The sequence below is a fragment of the Amphiura filiformis genome, chromosome 5 (genome assembly GCF_039555335.1).
Source record: "Amphiura filiformis chromosome 5, Afil_fr2py, whole genome shotgun sequence".
Lineage (NCBI taxonomy): Eukaryota > Metazoa > Echinodermata > Ophiuroidea > Amphilepidida > Amphiuridae > Amphiura > Amphiura filiformis.
The window spans coordinates 13,577,445-13,594,689 of NC_092632.1; the positions used below are offsets into that span (position 1 = coordinate 13,577,445).

The 17,245-nt window shown below is 37.8% G+C and overlaps 1 protein-coding gene across 1 annotated transcript in view; it reads left to right on the forward strand.

The window, feature by feature from the left end:
- The window catches only part of LOC140152672 (large ribosomal subunit protein uL4m-like), a 43,454-nt gene extending 27,025 nt beyond the window's left edge, over positions 1–16,429 (forward strand). The window contains exons 8-9 of the mRNA XM_072175125.1: positions 5,421–5,500; positions 13,032–16,429. Of these exons, the coding sequence (XP_072031226.1) occupies positions 5,421–5,500; positions 13,032–13,225 (274 nt within the window). The 3' untranslated portion in view covers positions 13,226–16,429. The remainder of the gene's footprint in view (positions 1–5,420; positions 5,501–13,031) is intronic.
- The last annotated feature ends 816 nt before the right edge of the window (positions 16,430–17,245 follow it).

A 17,245-nucleotide genomic window follows, 5' to 3' on the forward strand; every position in this document is an offset into this window, starting at 1 on the left:
TAATCGTGAAGAAGTTTAATTTATTCTAATTCAACGAGGGCAGTATCAACCGAATAAATTTCCAAATTCTCATCTTCTGGGATCTAACCAAATATATTGTCTGTAGGTATCACCATTGTAAATCAATGACCTCCAACTAAGGTCACAATACCCCTTCAGGGTGCTCAACTTAGCCACAGTGTCCTATGTACTAAGTGCTGTTTTAACCAAATCAAATTATATCTGTCCCATTCCAAGATGAGCTTGAAGTCACGAGCCTCTGTCTTTGGGCTGTCTATATACCAATCATAATGTCCTCTAAGTTGTTTGAAACAATAAATCTTGAGGATTTTGTTTACAATAAGGTAAACACTTTCCCTAAGTTGTGATTTAAAAACTGAGCACCATGCACCAGGGAAAAAAGTTTTGCCATTTGCGAGGGCACCAAGGCAATCACATCCTAAGGAATACATCCAAAGTTACACATTTTGAGGGGTACCAAGGCAAAGGCATGGGGCACCCGAGGCAATTGCCTTTGGTGTCTCTGGTTCTTTTTTTCCATGGAATACAAATTTGATCAATCTGATTAATTTAATCAAAACTGTAGGCCTACACAGTGCATTTTTGTATAAAGCAGTTTGGTAAAGAAACCTAGCACTTCCTATGTTGTCGATATCTGGAGTACAATATTTGACTGGAAGAAAGAAAGGGAGACAAGAAACATATTTGGGTATTTTCTCCCAATGTTCCTGCCTCACCCCATCACCCCATATTGTTATCATTGTCAGGGTGGCAAAAATTAACCCAGGGGTGCAGGGTAGTGCCCCCTAGTGGGGTCCAGAGGAAAAGCTCATTGTTGGAGTCAGGGCAGGGGGTAAAGACCATGGAGCTATAGAATTTCAACATACATATGAGGATGAGGGAGCACTTGAAAGTTGTTTCTTTGAGGCCATCCAAACAAAACATGAATGGTATGAAATACTTGGTGAACAGAACTATCAAAATATTTTTTTCCTTTTTCAGTTGATAGAGATGGTGAATCAAATCACATCCTCCTCCCCTGTAGAATAGCCCTGACTATAGAGGACTAGTCTCACTCAATCCCATCACATCCCACTACCCTGTGGTCCCCTGACTATAGAGGACTAGCCTCACTCATGTACCCATATTCAGAATATCCTTATCAAATTGAATTCCTTCACAATGTTGGCCACAACATGGTGCCCATAAATATAATCCCCTGAAATCTCCTTCCACACCTCATTGACAGTGTTCGAAATTTTGGTTGTCCGTTCGCCCGGGACAACCAAAACATGCACCGGACAACCAAAAATAATGCTCTAGTTGTTCGGCGGACAACCAAAGATCTACAGCCAAAAGTCACTTTTTCCAGCATGTCAGTTTGCTCAAACCTGACACAACTGATGAATTGTTAAATATTTGAGAGTAATTATCCATAAATTGACTACACTTACTCCACTTTATTGGTCACATGTAGTTGTTGTTTTAGATTGTGGTACCTTACGGACAACCACAAACTTTGGTGGACAACCAGAAATTACAACCTGGTTGTCCGTGGGACAACCCCTTTTATTTTCTTAATTCGGACACTGCTCATTGACATCATTCATTTTCCCCTCCTCAAGAGAGCCATAAACTCCCTGCCAGCCATTCAACTTGTGTGGGTTACATAGCCCAACATACATGTCTGTGATATTTTCTAACTTAATATCTGACATGCATGCAGGTATGTCACTCAGTGTGTACCAAGAGCATGACCAAGATATGGATAGTTTGATCAAGGGGCAATTGCCAAGTCAACCTCATCAACCCACTTGTGATATATAGCAATGACCATTCAAATGTTATTTTCCCCCTTCCCTAGGATGTTAAACATGCTCACTCACTAGGACGCAGTTCTTAATCCCCAATTTCGGAGTGGTGCCATAATTCTGCATTCCACAGAGTGGTGAATTAATAGGGGCAAAGATTTTTTGGCACTGGCCAAATGGGGAGGGGAACATTTTTGGTAGGTCAAAAGAGGGGGTGAAGAGTTTTTGGCATAGATTTTTTGGCACTGTTTTGTATAAGGTGTAGACAAATGGCAAGAAAATGTTCAAATGTGTAAAATCAGGGGTGGAATTTCGGCGAGAGTCCGAGAGTCGACTCTCGCAGAGACTCCCGTAAAAGTCCTATTGCGAGAGTCCATGTGGACACGCGCTGGAAATTATCGGCTCAGTCAGCGAAATTACGTTTTTCCATGTTTACAACAAGAGCAGTTTCCGATTTTAATCAATACTACCAATTAGTCAATAGCTGCAATGACAGTATGATGACACATATATTAAAAACTTAACTTTGTCAGTTTATTTGTTAGTTTGTTTGTTTGAATGCATTTGACGTAGGCAAACATGTAATACCTTTTGGACTCCCCGCAAGATTGTACAACGAGAATCCATTTACGGGAATCCATGGACTCTCGCAAAACTCTCTTGCGAGAATCGACTTGGACTCCTGTGGCACTTTACGAAATTCCACCCCTGTAAAATCTCCTGCTTGCTAGGCTTGCATCACACAAGAAGTAGACAATTTAAGGTTTTACACTTGGAGTCCCCAAATTTTGGCATGGGAAAGGGCAGACCAACAAAAGGGGAGGGGAGGTGCAGAGATGTTGTTGTCCCCACCCTGGTCTTACACCTAATTATTGCACAGCCCCTTAAAGGGGGACTCTGGCAATCATAACATTATGCCTTATAAATTATATGTGAGAAAAATAATTATCAAGCAAAATCATATTGACCATAAAAACGAATAAAAACAGTCGGCTCTCAACACGCGATATTCAAAATTCCCACCAAATTGTCTAAGTGCAATGAGTGACGAATGGTTATTTGTGTTCAATTGTCGTCAGCCTTCATTGTATTACTGGGACGCCATTGCACTCGGCGCCGGGAATTTTGAATATCACGTGTTGAGAAACGGATGTTTTTATTCGTTTTTATGGTCACTATGAGCTATGAGTTTGTTTTAAATAAAACCATGTGATTCGTGCTTGATAATTATTTTTCTAACATATAAGGAATAATGTTGTTATTGCCGGAGACTTCTTTAATTCATACAGTGATCATTGAGTGTTTTAGGCTCAAAACACACTTCAGTTGAGGTCAAATTTTGAGCTGCGATTGCAAATGGAGGTCAATGAACTGTGCCATTTGGCTATTCCAATTGAAATCCATACACCCCACATAGAAGACATGCCCTTAATCTTCCACACAGGGTATGTGGATTTCAAATGGGTTTACCTGAATTAGTGACTCCATTTGAAATCTACACCCCCTGTGTGGGAGATTAAGGTCATGTCTTGCATAGGGGGTGTATGGATTTCAACTGGTATAGCCCATTGGAGACAGGGATGAGACTATAGTGCTTTTTGGGTGTTAAGTGGGGGCAAGCATCAAGTGTATCTGATGATGGAATGACAGCTTTTCAGTTCATCACCATCTGACATGGCCACAGCCAATTTCCAAAAGAGTACATTGCCTGAGTGCTATTAAAGTCTATTACCTTCATTTTGCACTCCTGATCTAAGTCTGAAGACCATCATTAAATCGAATGGGTTCTTATAAGAGAATGGGCATCCCACAGGCCAGAAAACTGTTATTTTCCATATCTTGAAACCTATTAACCCATCTGAAAGCAACATCTGCTGTCAGCTATTAAGTCCGATGTATACGCCACTTCGCGAGAAGCTGTGATGAAAAAATTCATGGCATTCATGTATACTTCATCAAAATATCGCCGAGTATCGCGAAGAATTGTTGCCCGCTCTGTGCTTTCATATAGAAACTTCGCTGGCCTACCCCCCAAAAGTTGAACCAAATCCAACTCTCCGCAAAGCGAAGAAACCGTAAAATTTCAGCTCAAATTACTTCGCGGCCTGCAAAATTGTGGTCGCGATGTGGAGTATACATCGGACTTTACACGGTCTTCATTTTAATACATTGGTATCAGCTTTGAAAAGAGAAATCAATCCAAACTGCATTGAATGTCTAATGTCTATTTCACCATAAACCCTAGATTTGGGCGTGAAGCACAAATCTTTGTAATATATTCATTATATAGCCTATTTGGCCCACTGTGGTAAGAAAATAGAGAAGGAGAACCTGTGATATTGGCTGCACTAGCTATAATCATGGTATGAACAGAACTTATCTAGTGATTGCAGTGGTATGATTCCCTGTGCTTGACAACATTGATTCATTTTTTTGATAGATGTTCTGGAACTTTTCTAAACAAGAACTTCACAGAGTTTGTTATTATCCCTCTCTGTGCTGATGTTGATTACAAATCATTGGTCAAAAGATATTGCCAAATTAAAAAATAAAAAATTTGGGGGCTGAATATTTTGAAACCTACATAAAGGATGCAATTACAGAAGTACAAATTAATATGCCAACTATTCATATTTATCTAATGACTCTTAACATATATGTTTCTCCTTCATATTCCTTATGGGATGGAGCAAAGCATTGAAGTATCCATGAACTTGTCTTAATTGCCTGATTGGCATTCCCAGGCCAACTCCCAATGTGTCAAATAGACAGGGGAGCCAGCACCCTTGAGACCAACTTGAGGTCTTGGGTTACTACTATCTCATTAACTCTAAATTATTGGGTTAGTCCTCAAATGAGACTTGTGTAATCACTCATTCTGTCCCTGCCTCCCTGCCTGGGTCAGCTAAGGGTTAAATTGTCTCATGGTGATACTGGCTTTAACATTGTAATAGTTTAACTTTACAAGCAAATTAAGGCAGCACTGTTGGGATACTATAGGTTAAGTTCATGTGAAACAAAATAGTCCAGATTACAGAAAATAGTGGTGAGAAGTAAACAAATAATAGTAAAAAGGGAGCCTGGATACTTTTAGGCTTTGAAAGTTGCAAAACAACACTGCAAGACCAGGGCTGGCCAACCTGCAGATAACCCAGGTTACTGATATGCAGCATGTGGGTCACATGTAGCCTCAACCATAACTAATGCGGTCACATGCTGCCCTCAATCATGTCTTATGCGGCCAATCATATCTTATGCGGCCCACAGGACACATGCGGCCCTCAATCATGTCTTATGCGGCCTGCAGGTCACATGCGGCCCTCAATCATGTCTTATGCGGCCCGCAGGGTTTTGTATGTTATGTAGGCCTATAATTTAATATTAAAACATTTGTTTGTTTGCTTGTTCATTTGTTCATTCAAGTTATTTATTTATTCATTTATTTATTTATTGTCAACTTGTCCATGTAATCCATAGTGTACTTACAAGTATACCTTGTCTAAAGCAGCATTAGTACGAGAATCTTAAATCTACTAATTAGCATCATGCCTGTTTACAAAAACAGTATTTTAAAGTAATATTTTGTTTTTGTATCATTTGTTGTTTCAGTTTACCTCTTGAAGAGATTTCTGAGAATTTTATGGAAGCTTGCAGCCGAGTCAAAACTTATAATGTACTCACTACGGAAGGTAATATCTTATCTAATTTTGTTACAATTAAGGGTAGACGAGGTATTGTTGGTCGAAGCAACCTAAAAATCGATTTTCATTATCTAGATCAATATATTATTGAAAAATAACACCTTGATGTTTTGCAAAAGTTCATTCTGCAAATCATATACTTTGCAAACTTGCTTAATTTATTGTTGTTAATGAGTTATGTACGTTTTACAAAACTGTTGTTGTTTCAGCCCTCTTTACAGCGTAACTCAAGAACCGCAGCACCTATAAAAGTATATCTGTGATATTTTAATTCTTCTACACACTCGCTATGAATTGAGCAATACAGTTTTTGCCAAAGCTCACTACCATTCGTAAGATGCTGTTAACTACCAAATCACAACAGTTTAAAATAATTAATAACCTTAAGGCACATTTTACTCGCATGGTATTTTAGTTTTTTGAGAAAATGTTAGGGCTTCTGTTCAAGCCAATCTAGCAGTAACTAAACAGGTAAGCGTGTGTGTGCTTTTAAATTCAAATGATGGTATGCTTTTGCATTAGGTTGGTTGTCAATATTCCAAACAGCATTTTCAGGATTACCACTGCAGTTAATGGTCAGGGAGGATGTATATTGATAATCCACATTTGCCTACCACATCCATCCCTCTATTGACTGATGACTGATGGATGTAGGCTGACAAATCCTGTCAGCTCTGGCTAGCTACATATTGATATCTTGATGACATAATATGGCATGAGGCTGATTTACCTGCATTGTGGTTAGGTGGATGGTATGCTGAAAGAAATGGCACAGCAAATTTTGTGATTCAGCATTTAACATGCTGTGAACTTGGTATACCCCTATATTAAGTGGTGGGATGGTCATTGAAGGGTTGTTAATATTAATAATTGAAAGTTAATTTTTAGTTTTGGCAAACTCTGCAATTAGTGCATAGATATATAGGCCTATACAAGTAACATGGTTGAATAATAAGACATATTTAATGCACAATTTTAATATACTAAGCTGTATTGTTTGGTAGTAATAACATTTCAATACACAGTATGCAGCCCATTATCAGGAGTCAAATACTGCCCTCTTTTGAGGAGGATATTTTGGTTCTACATGCACAGTTGCAGTGCAACATTTTCATATATGCCAGTTTGACTCAATAATGAACATTAATTTGATTGGAAACTATTGCAAAGGAATAGCAATTTCATTGCTTTGTGATCCGTGTGTTACTTTTTATGCAATATAGGATAGGTAGCAGCTTAAATATTGAAACCAGTTTCCAATAACCCATGCAAGCTGGAAATTTAGTGCACAAACTCACCAAATGGTCTATGATCTTTAAAACAGTTGGAGCAGCATTAACTACTGTGATCACCAACCTAAATCATTATCCTAACCTTAATCCAGACCCTAATCTTAACTTAGGGCTAATCCCGGCCTGAAACCCTCACCTTCATCATATAAATGGCTTGGGGCAGAAGCAGAGAGATGCCAAGTATTGATATGCCTAGGAGCAGGCATATGATCATTTTCTAGGCCCATGCTTAATACTTCATACTTATACCCCCATTGGGAGCCCTTGTTACGGGTGACATGAAACATGCAGTGTTATGTGGCCAGCCAGGGATTTTTCCATCAAATGTCATCTGGTGCTCAAGCATGGTCAGGCTAGCTGTAGAGAATAATATGCTTAATAATTTTTGGTGGTTCAAATTTTGTTAGCCCTGCAAAGAAAGGATGACAATTCAAGAATGTTGAGTTTTTTTCCCGTACAGGTCCAAAAAAGTGTGCATTGCCCTGGAAAATAAGCCATATTCCCCTTGAAAATAGGAACAGTTCCTATGACCATAACTATAGGTCTAAGTATTTCTTTATCTATATTCTATAGCATCGAACTTATCCATCAAATGCTAAGTTTCACAGGAAGGAGTTTCTTAGATTCCATATTTTTTTTGCTGTAAATGATGACTCAAAGTGATTTGAAATATTGACCTCATCAAACATTTACCCACTGTAGCCAATCACTCTGATGTTGGCATTTCACTAATGTTGGAGTGAAGAATTATTTCATGGAAAAGGTTTCAGGGTTAAAAACAGAAAATATTACCATCTCCTGTCCAAGCAAAGTCCAAAATATGTAAACAAAAGCCATTATCCTCTAGGTCTACTTGTGGCTAGATTTAAGGTGCATGGTGTATACTGCCAGGATTATGAGTTAGCGGATGAAAAAATGTTGCTTGAAGAAGTCATAACTTGAGACAGCAGATTTGATCTGATATGATTGCCATCATGGCTAGATTTATGGTGTGTACTGCCAGGAGCAAATGCATCATTAGATGTTGAATAGTGATATAGTCTGACATTTTGGCACTGTCCACAATCATTCATGTGCAATGTATAACAGTATTAAACTTGACTTTCCAGAAGGAAGGGAGAATCATTGTGCACCAAGCAGAATATACAATTTTGACTATGTGAAACTCTATGTACAGAAATGTCATCCTTAGGTCACTAGTAGTCCTACCATATTTTAAGCATGCTGAACAAACACATTTTACCATTTCTTTTTCCCTTTCCCCACCCCTCTATCATGACAACTTTTGTGAAAACCCCTCTTGTGTTTCTATATAATGAACGGTAAATGTCTCAAATTCTTAAAAGAATCTTCAAACTAAATGAGTGAAACTCACATCTTTGTCTTAACGCTTCTTTAATAAATCATGCTGTTGTTTTGATGTTATCTGACATTGATGTAACCCAAGTGAGACTATTGATGGGGTGAAGCAGCAGAAGAGGTGTCAGCCTCCAGGCAGAGATCACACTATGCATCCAGACCCTGACTGACAATACCTCTCGCTCACTCCCTTACTTGTTTTCCAAGTCCCTCATTGGTTTTTTATTAAAGCGTAAATGATCGGCAGATCTAGGTTAATCATGCGGTGGTCCAACATGAAACAATGGCATTAGGTTAGGCAAAATAACCTTATTTGATTTTACATACCAGCTATCAGTAGGCCTGCCTATTGTGATCCAATTAACATGGATACATTGCATATCTGCAATCATGCATAGGCCTACCTGCTAAATAAGTTTGGGTTTATACTTGTATTTGAAGAGCTTTGTTGCAAAACCCCTTACATCCACTTGAGCAATTTTGAGAACACATCAAAATATCATCGAAAATATCACTGATATAAGGGGGGTTTTAATAAAAGTAGTTTTTGGCAGGATGCTCATCCTACCCAAGCAGGCTTTTGTTGCAAACCCCCATATCTTATCTTTTTTGATGTTTTCTCAAAAAATGCTCAAATATATGTAAGGGGTTTTGCAATAAAGCTCTTCATTTATAGATTTGTCACATTTAATACCCATCAGTTATATTTTGTGCAGGATTTTGCATCTTTACATTTGCATGTTTTTAGGAGAAATTGCATTTTGCAATTGATTTTCATCGTACATGGAAACTATAAAAACTACCGTATTAGACCTCAAGTCACTCATTTGCAGGAGTTGCTTATTAACAGTATTAAAATGAAAGTAAAAATATTACACACATGTGATATCACAATCGATCTTAAGCCAGGTTTTGGTGGTAATTTAGACCAAATTAAGGTGGTACTACACCCCTTGATAAATTTGGTGACTAATTTTGCTGGTAAAAAAAGTTATGTATATTATAGGGGCAAGGAATCCAATTACTTCACTGAAGTTTCAGTGATTCATGTCAAGTGGTTTATTATATAGGTCTATATGTAGAAATGAGGTATGTTCTAGCGGTACCTCTTTTCTTATCATAAATAACGTACCACTTGTCTTGAGTCAATGAAATTCCAGTGTGGAAGTAACTGGATTCCTTGCCCTTACAATATACATAACTTTTGTTACCAATATGTTATTATTTTTTGAGAAAAATGCAAAGATAGTCACAAATTTATCAAGGGGTGTAGTACCACCTTAAGTTAGAAATTAGGTGCATTAAAAAGGGGGGAATCTGCCAGTTGTTACTTTGAAAATTCCATAAGGGGGTGCTTGTTAGTGAAGGGCGCTAATTAGGCTGCTGAGTAGTACTGTTTGTTATTCAGTTTTTGTTTCAGTTATTCTTTTGGTTATTGTAAGATTAATAACATCGGTAGGTCACCTTGTTAGTCGCATCATATTATAAGATTTAACTCAGAGCTATTTTTGTTGTAAATAAACAGTTTGGTCATTGTTAATAGATAGGCAAGATTTCTAGAAGTTGTGATGTGTTTTTAGCTGGAACTTGAGGATTTACTCTAGAGAATCACATGGGTTTCTATTACAGGATAACTTTGTATATTTGCCAGTGATAGAGTGAACTGTGATGCACCAATTTGTTGCCTCAGATTTCCCTTTTTCCTTCCCAAGGTTGTGTTCACCCAGAGATAAAGTAATTTTTGTCAAACATGACTATATATGACTATATAGTCATGACCGAGCCAACTATGCATTCACACAGGAGCTGGTTATAACCAAAAGTTAACAGAGACACATACAAAGTGAGTTACTTTGTCAACATTTAAATTCAGCTTTGGTCAGGACCTAGAAAACATTATGCATGCATGCGATTTAGCCATGCTTTAGTTATGATTGGTCAATGTAACCAATATCATCTGTAGAGGGTGGTGGATGAATTTCTACTAGGCTTTATCATGCAGCCTCACCTCTAATAACTATTTTGATTGGTTATAAAGAGAGATATTTCATGTATTGAACCAATCAGCAGTATGGTAAGAATAGTCAGTAAGGCTGAAGGCCTGAAGGGGATTAAGCTTAAAATTGATGAGATTTCTAAAAGTTCTATTTTGATTGGTTACTCAAGATTATATCCAGTAATTGACCAATCAGGGACTCTGTAAGGAAGGCAGTAGTGTCCATAGGGCATGGGGTTAATGGAGTTCCTGAACCAAAAGAAAAGATAATGTCTTCAAAATCAGCATCTCACAAAAACCTGACTTATGGTGTGACCAGTAGCCTGACATTGTAGAATTATAGAAAATATTCAAAGGAACCCTGGTCATTGAACTTGATACCAAAGGGAACCTTTAGGGTGGGTCACTCTAATTATTGTCCAGACTATTATGTGTACATTGAGGCCACCCTAAATACACCCTGGCCATTCAAGTAATTAAAACACACCCTATTTTCATGATACTATAAATAGCCTCAAGTGCAATTAGTCTCTCCGTTGGCTATTGATGATGATAAGTTCCATTTAAAGATGTCAAACCAGCGTGTCCTGTCATCGCTGAGGTGGGTTCAGTGATTATGGAATATGTGCTAAAAGTGCATGCAACATGGTGCAAAATCATGTCAAGCAGAGTTGCTTGTGTTGCTGATTAGTAGCCTTTTATGGGCTGCTTGGTATTTGTTTGATAAACTTGTATATCACTAGCCCTTGTAAGTGGCAGTTTATGAAGATGGTACAGCTTTGCAATTGGAATGACTGCCTCTCATTCTCAGTAAACCATTTCATTTTCTCAAAAGGTTTCATCGATTAAACATTTTGGTTTCTCAAAATGCTACATATAGCATAACTTTAAAAGCTCATGTGAGGAAATTTGGAGGTTGTAAAATGTTCTATTCAATTCCTTGTTGCATGGGTCTGTCAATTTTCCAAGACAGATAATTGATTGTAATTACACTATTATGTTGTGATCTATTGGAAATAATGGTATAGTAAAATTTGACTTATTGAATCATTTTCAATAACACATGAGTTTGGATTTCTGACAGTACATGTATCAAAATTTGGAAACTTTGCATCTGTGCTACTATAATTGTTCATCATTGACCACCTTGGTTGAGAGCATCACAAAAGGTGGCAACACTATTGACAGCAAAGAATGAACTATAAAGTCAGTAGTACTAGTAGTTTGTTGATGGCCTGGGACATTGCTCCAAGCAATATTAAAAAGTACAAAAAAGTACATCTTACTCCCTATACATTGATATTGTGGTCAGTTTTAAGGAGAACTTGATTATGGGGTAACCTGGTTATAGTGTTTTGTACTTTAAAATGACAATTGGCAATTGCTACATCATATGTGACAGGATCAAGAAAACAACTTGTCCAGGTTTGTAGCCAGGAATAATAATTTTAGTTCCAGTATCAGGTTTAATTTCAAAATATTGTGAATTGTTGAAGAAGTCACTTAATTTCATACAATGTGTGATGATGGAGAAGCATTACAAAACCCTGAAGCATTAAGTATTAAAGCTGAGTTTGATAACTGGTTGTATATTGTAAAGTCTATAATGGGTCCAGATGATTCTGGAATTATATGCCTACAATCTATCCTTGTAAAACTAAAAGCATCTGTGTTTTCAACACTAGTTCAACTCCTGGATACCCATGTGTAGGAATGAGTAGGTTGTTAGACTTACAGAAGTGCAAGTTCATATTTTAATGTTACCCATATAGTGCAAGATCCCTTTTCCCACAAATAATGCGTGCGTGTGCTAAATAGGACAGTGACCGCACTATGTTATTTGTATAGGATCCCATATAAAACTGATACTAAGAAGAAACCAAAGGGAAATGTTAAAGTTGAGTGTTGTACCACATTCAACCTTTATGAAAATACCCTTAAGTGTGTCCACCCTGCAAGACCTGATTACATCCATGGATCCCCTAAAGCCCATGTAATGTTTGAGATAAACATAAGATTAAAGAGATCTGACAGGTCACATAGTTTCCTATAGTAACAAAAGAATGCTTGTATATTTGGGTACAAATGAGGATGGAGGCAGATGTTTACCTGAAGGGCTCTAGACAATGATTTCATCACCCTGTCCCCATGTGACTCCTTTGCTTAATTGGCGTGATTGGTTGCAAGGCTGGAATATAAAATGGAAATTTGAGAAACTCCTTCTTGTGGAATTTAAGAGATACATTAAAAAACACATGTAAGATGTATGAAATGTTATCTCCCCACCCCACCCCCCTTTTTCCCTTTTTATTACTTCCCCAAGAAAAACAAAAGCATTGTCCATGCTTGATTGGTAGGGACTTCATATGTCCAAGGTAGCACTGGCAATACATGACAATCCAATATGACATTACCATAGCATTATGCTAGACTACCCTCATTCCCCAACTGTCTGGGTTGATGGATGAGAAACACATGTTACAATTTCAAATGTATGGACTTTTCCCCAGAATCTGGGGAACATAGACTGTGCAGTTGTGTCCAAATTGACCTTTAGTTTGTTGTTGAGCACATATTTTTAGAACTTCAGAACGCAATCCTGTTACAATGTTGCGATAAGACACTGGCGCTGATAGGAAATCGGGCTATAGTTCACGACTAATGTTGCGCGCGAGTTTGTTCATGAGTCGGACATCATACAAACAGAACGTTTTTTGGTCGTCACATCAAGCATAACGCAAATAACATGCGCAGTGGTAGATGATGAAGGATTCAGTCTAGCATTAATATGCATGGCTCTTGGACTCGCCTCTCTGTCCTCTTTAATATCTGTTGATATTCATTTTGCATTTTCTTTTTCATATTTCTACAGGTTTCAATGTGTTCACAGCCCTGAAGCACAAGACCTTAGTGTTAACCCTAGATGCTGCAGACTTCTTAGAACACAGGATACTCTACCTGCTGAATCGCTACGATCAAAAGAAGCGCAAGAACTTTGATGTCAATCAGAGAATTATATACGGACAAATGGGTCTAGATCCTCTGGGACGTGACAGATATACATGAGTGTGGGAAGAATAATATCTAATTCTAAGGACAAATGGGTCTAGATCCTCTGAGATGGGACATAAATACATTGTGAGAAGATCAGCAATATTAATAGGCTATTCTCTTTGAAATCCACACACCCCAGATTTTAGTTGTAGTCTTTCCAGATCCAACAATTTTTATCCACAAAACAGTGTAAATGAAAAGGAAAGTTGTGCAACTGGGGTTAAGATTGTAATCTCCCACAGGGGGATGGTTAATTTTAAATGGAATTGCCTTAAATCATGTGTGGATGAAATCGACATTGTCATCATGAATGCAGAAAGATACAAAGCAGCAGTATTTTTCTTACAACAATAGATTAATAAATTGTTGGGAGTATTAACCTGATTTCATTTTGTGGTGAGAATTCAAAAACTTTTTTGGGTGACAAGTACATACAAATTCACTGTCTGTAGCAATGATCCAGCAAACAGTGTTAGCGCAGTATCAGTCTGTAAGATAGAATTGTGTCTGTCAATGGATGCATGACCAATATTACTACCCAACGCAACAAAGACTTAAAATGGAGATACGACTTTGAGCAGCAGAGTTCCACATGTATGGACACGTGTCTTTGTGCTGCTGAGCTTGTGGCAATATAGATCCGATCAATCATACAGCAGTTAATGAAGATGTCTTTGTGCTGTTGAGCCATTAATTTTATGCTACATACTTTAGCTTGTTAGAAAAGAATTAGTTGATACTGATATCAAGCCTTATATATGTTCTATAGACAATGAAGCAGTGACTTGCAAATCCAACTAAGCAAATGCATAAGGTGGCAGTTGATTTCACATCCCATAAATGGTAAAGCATGTGCAAAGGAGTTGGCAATTTAAAATAGTCAATTCACTTCTGAAAACTAGGTATGGTTCATGATAACAACTATCAGATACAAGTGTGTGCTGTACTTTGATGTGTAAGGTATGTTGGTTCAGATGTATCCAAATTGACAGTGATTGTTCTTTTAACCAAGACATCTCTTGTAGGTTGCCCTACTTCTTGTATGTTTGGATAGATACATGACTTGTGTTCAGACAGGGGTACGAAACCCTGAGTTGTTGAATCTTAAGTGAAACCTTTTGCACCCTAAGTTTTGTCTAGATGATGCGAAAAAACCCTGTTTTAACTTAAATTTATGTGAAGTGTAATGATTCCTACTCATTAACACTCACTGTCTGGTCCACGCTAATAATATCTGAACATGCTATCATTCTACAGTACTCTCGAAGCTTTCCAAGTTTAATCTGTCTTATCTGGTTTTCAGGTGAAATTTGAGCAATCAATTCTCTGGAAATTTCATTTTTGGTCACATAGACCAAAACCTGGCCTGGATTCTAAGCATGTACAAAGTAACAGAATGTATTTAGTACAAATCCAACATGAAGTTTCGATCTACCTAATCATGATGCTCTTGTATCCAAGTTGTAACGGTGTAGGTATCGCAAACATGAGGTCCTACGTTCATATAATGTTTTTGTTGAAACCTATTATAGTCGCTGGCAAAGATAAACTCGGGAATGTTGTGTCTGACATCTTTCTTGAGGGGAGTGGCAAGTGTCTGCACTCAAAGGATGTTGCACAAATGGTGATCCAGATCCAACAATGTATTAGATCAATATAGGCAAGACAGCCAATCACAGCACATTTCTACTGAGTGACAGGTGATGTCAAAGACAGCATTCTGAGTTTATCTCTACTGGCGACTCAGAGAAATTCTGTTGTTGGGGAGGAAAAATCTCCCATGTACTTGTGGCCCTTGAAGATGTTTACAACAAAACTGCCACAATGTAATACACAAGGATGTTTTGCTTAAGTTCAGGGGCCAATGACACAGGTTTTTCCTTCCCAACAACTATTTACAAATCAAACTTCATTGTACACTATGCAAAACTGTCCAATATCACTCTTGAAACCTAATCAAAAGCTGTGAAATGGCAAGATACAGTACCCTACCCCAACAAATATTATTGGTGCTATCTCCAGCGTGCATCATGTAGAGGTTTAGTGTCCTGTATGAACACAACTATTATTGGGAGTGAGATGTCAAGGAATGTAGTAGTAAACAGAGGAGCACATTGATTACAATAGAGCCAAGTAGGTCAAGTGAAGACATCCTTTATTGTAGACCTTGATGATTAGTCCTTAACTCCACAGGGACAACATACTGCAGTTGGATGTACTTTTGCAGACTTGAGCAGTAACATTTAAAGATTACAATTAGTTATCATCATGCAACAAATTGGATTGTGTTAACAGTGCAGTGAAGTGTGGTTTTGCTTTTTCTGGGAAAATTAGAACTGATAAATAAGAGTGGACATTCTGTGTAACCATTTGATCTGTTGAGAGATACACCCACAATCATTTTATGCATGGTGATAACATAAAACAAAATGCTATTGGTAAATTGTGTTTACAAGTCCAAAAATTTACTCAAGTTTAAAAGTTTCAAATAATCACGTTTAGACGTTTCCTCTTCCGATCGGAATACTTCATCAGTAATTTTTATTGCAGAGGCTTTAAAATTCTTAGACAAGTTCTATTATGAAGAACATCTTTGCGTCCACAAAACTCGGTATGAGTCGGGCCTTAACACTTTATAGAAAGGTACTTTCACACACAGCCAACTTTATGATCTTTTGACTTTTTAAAGGAATTATCAAAGATAGATTTGTGTACAATTTCATTTCATCACCGGTTTTAATAAATTGATTGGCATGCAACTCATGAGATTGTCTTATTGTATGTAAATTGTTTCATAGAATATAAACCCACATAACTGTGTCACTCAATATGACATACCAGGGTGGATGACCACAACTAGACTGTAACATTGCGGAACACCCCCTAGCCAAGCTATGGGTAGGCCTCATCTTTTTCCCCTTTATTTCTCAGTACTCTGTAGTTGCTCATCTGTACAGTACCACACCTGCTGGGCTACTGTATATGGTAACCAACTGTCACTTCAGAGTCGACTACAGAGTACCTAAAGAAAAAGGCACTTGTGCATCCTGTTTACCATGTTTACAGATACCAGTGCAGTGAGATGTTGATAATATGCTGCACTATGTTTCTTAGTTTGTCTACTTCATAATGCTAGGCACTATGGCTAAATCGTGTGGTGTTTGATCCTGTAACATTCAAAGAAAATAAAAACCTATGGTGCCATTTGAAAGTCAATCAGCTTCAATCTGTGTTTTGATCTTTATCGGATTTGTTAAAAGGACACGGCATGAAGGCTGTTTACTGGCCATAATGTGCAGTCAAATGTTGTGAGTTGTTTCTTACATGAGGGACTTGTAGGCTGGTCCCAATATCAATGGATCGATGAGGTCTGAGAAAAGGGATCTATAGGGCTGGCATGGCCTGCCATGAAAGAAGTATAATAGAATGACTCTAGAGGAATAAACAGGGAAAAACCCAGATTATTCTATTATGTGGTGTGTGATAACAGATTTTGAAGGTGTTCGTTTGCTTATCTGAGAGTATTTTTAGTAACCACAAAAATTACAGCAGATGCATCAGGCTTGGGCCTCTAGAAGATCTACACCAGTTGCCCTGTAGACAGTATGCATGTTAATTAAAGTACCAAACTGTGTTTACTTTTCTCAGAAATTCCGAGACCATCATGGCTATAAACATCTTTACAGGGTCAAGTTTAACAAAGCCAGAAGGGTTATTCCCAAAATGGGAGGGTGATTTTGTTTTTGTGGTGTAAAGATGTGTCCTAAGGCTTGCCATGACGGGAGTTATTTTATATTGGTTGCTTAGTGGGAACCGATGTTTGTTTGTGTAGAGGTGGTGGTTATACCAAATCCCTGTTTTTGCAAAGAAGGTAAAGTATGCCAATTTCTTTCTAGCAGGATGGGTGGTGGTAGCAGTGAAGTTTGTTTGGCTACAGTTTGCCTGCATCAAAGTTCTACCCAATGTGTGTATTATTTTTGTTTTGATCGAAATGGTGGTCAATACCATTTAAAAACTGTGTTTTCACATGCA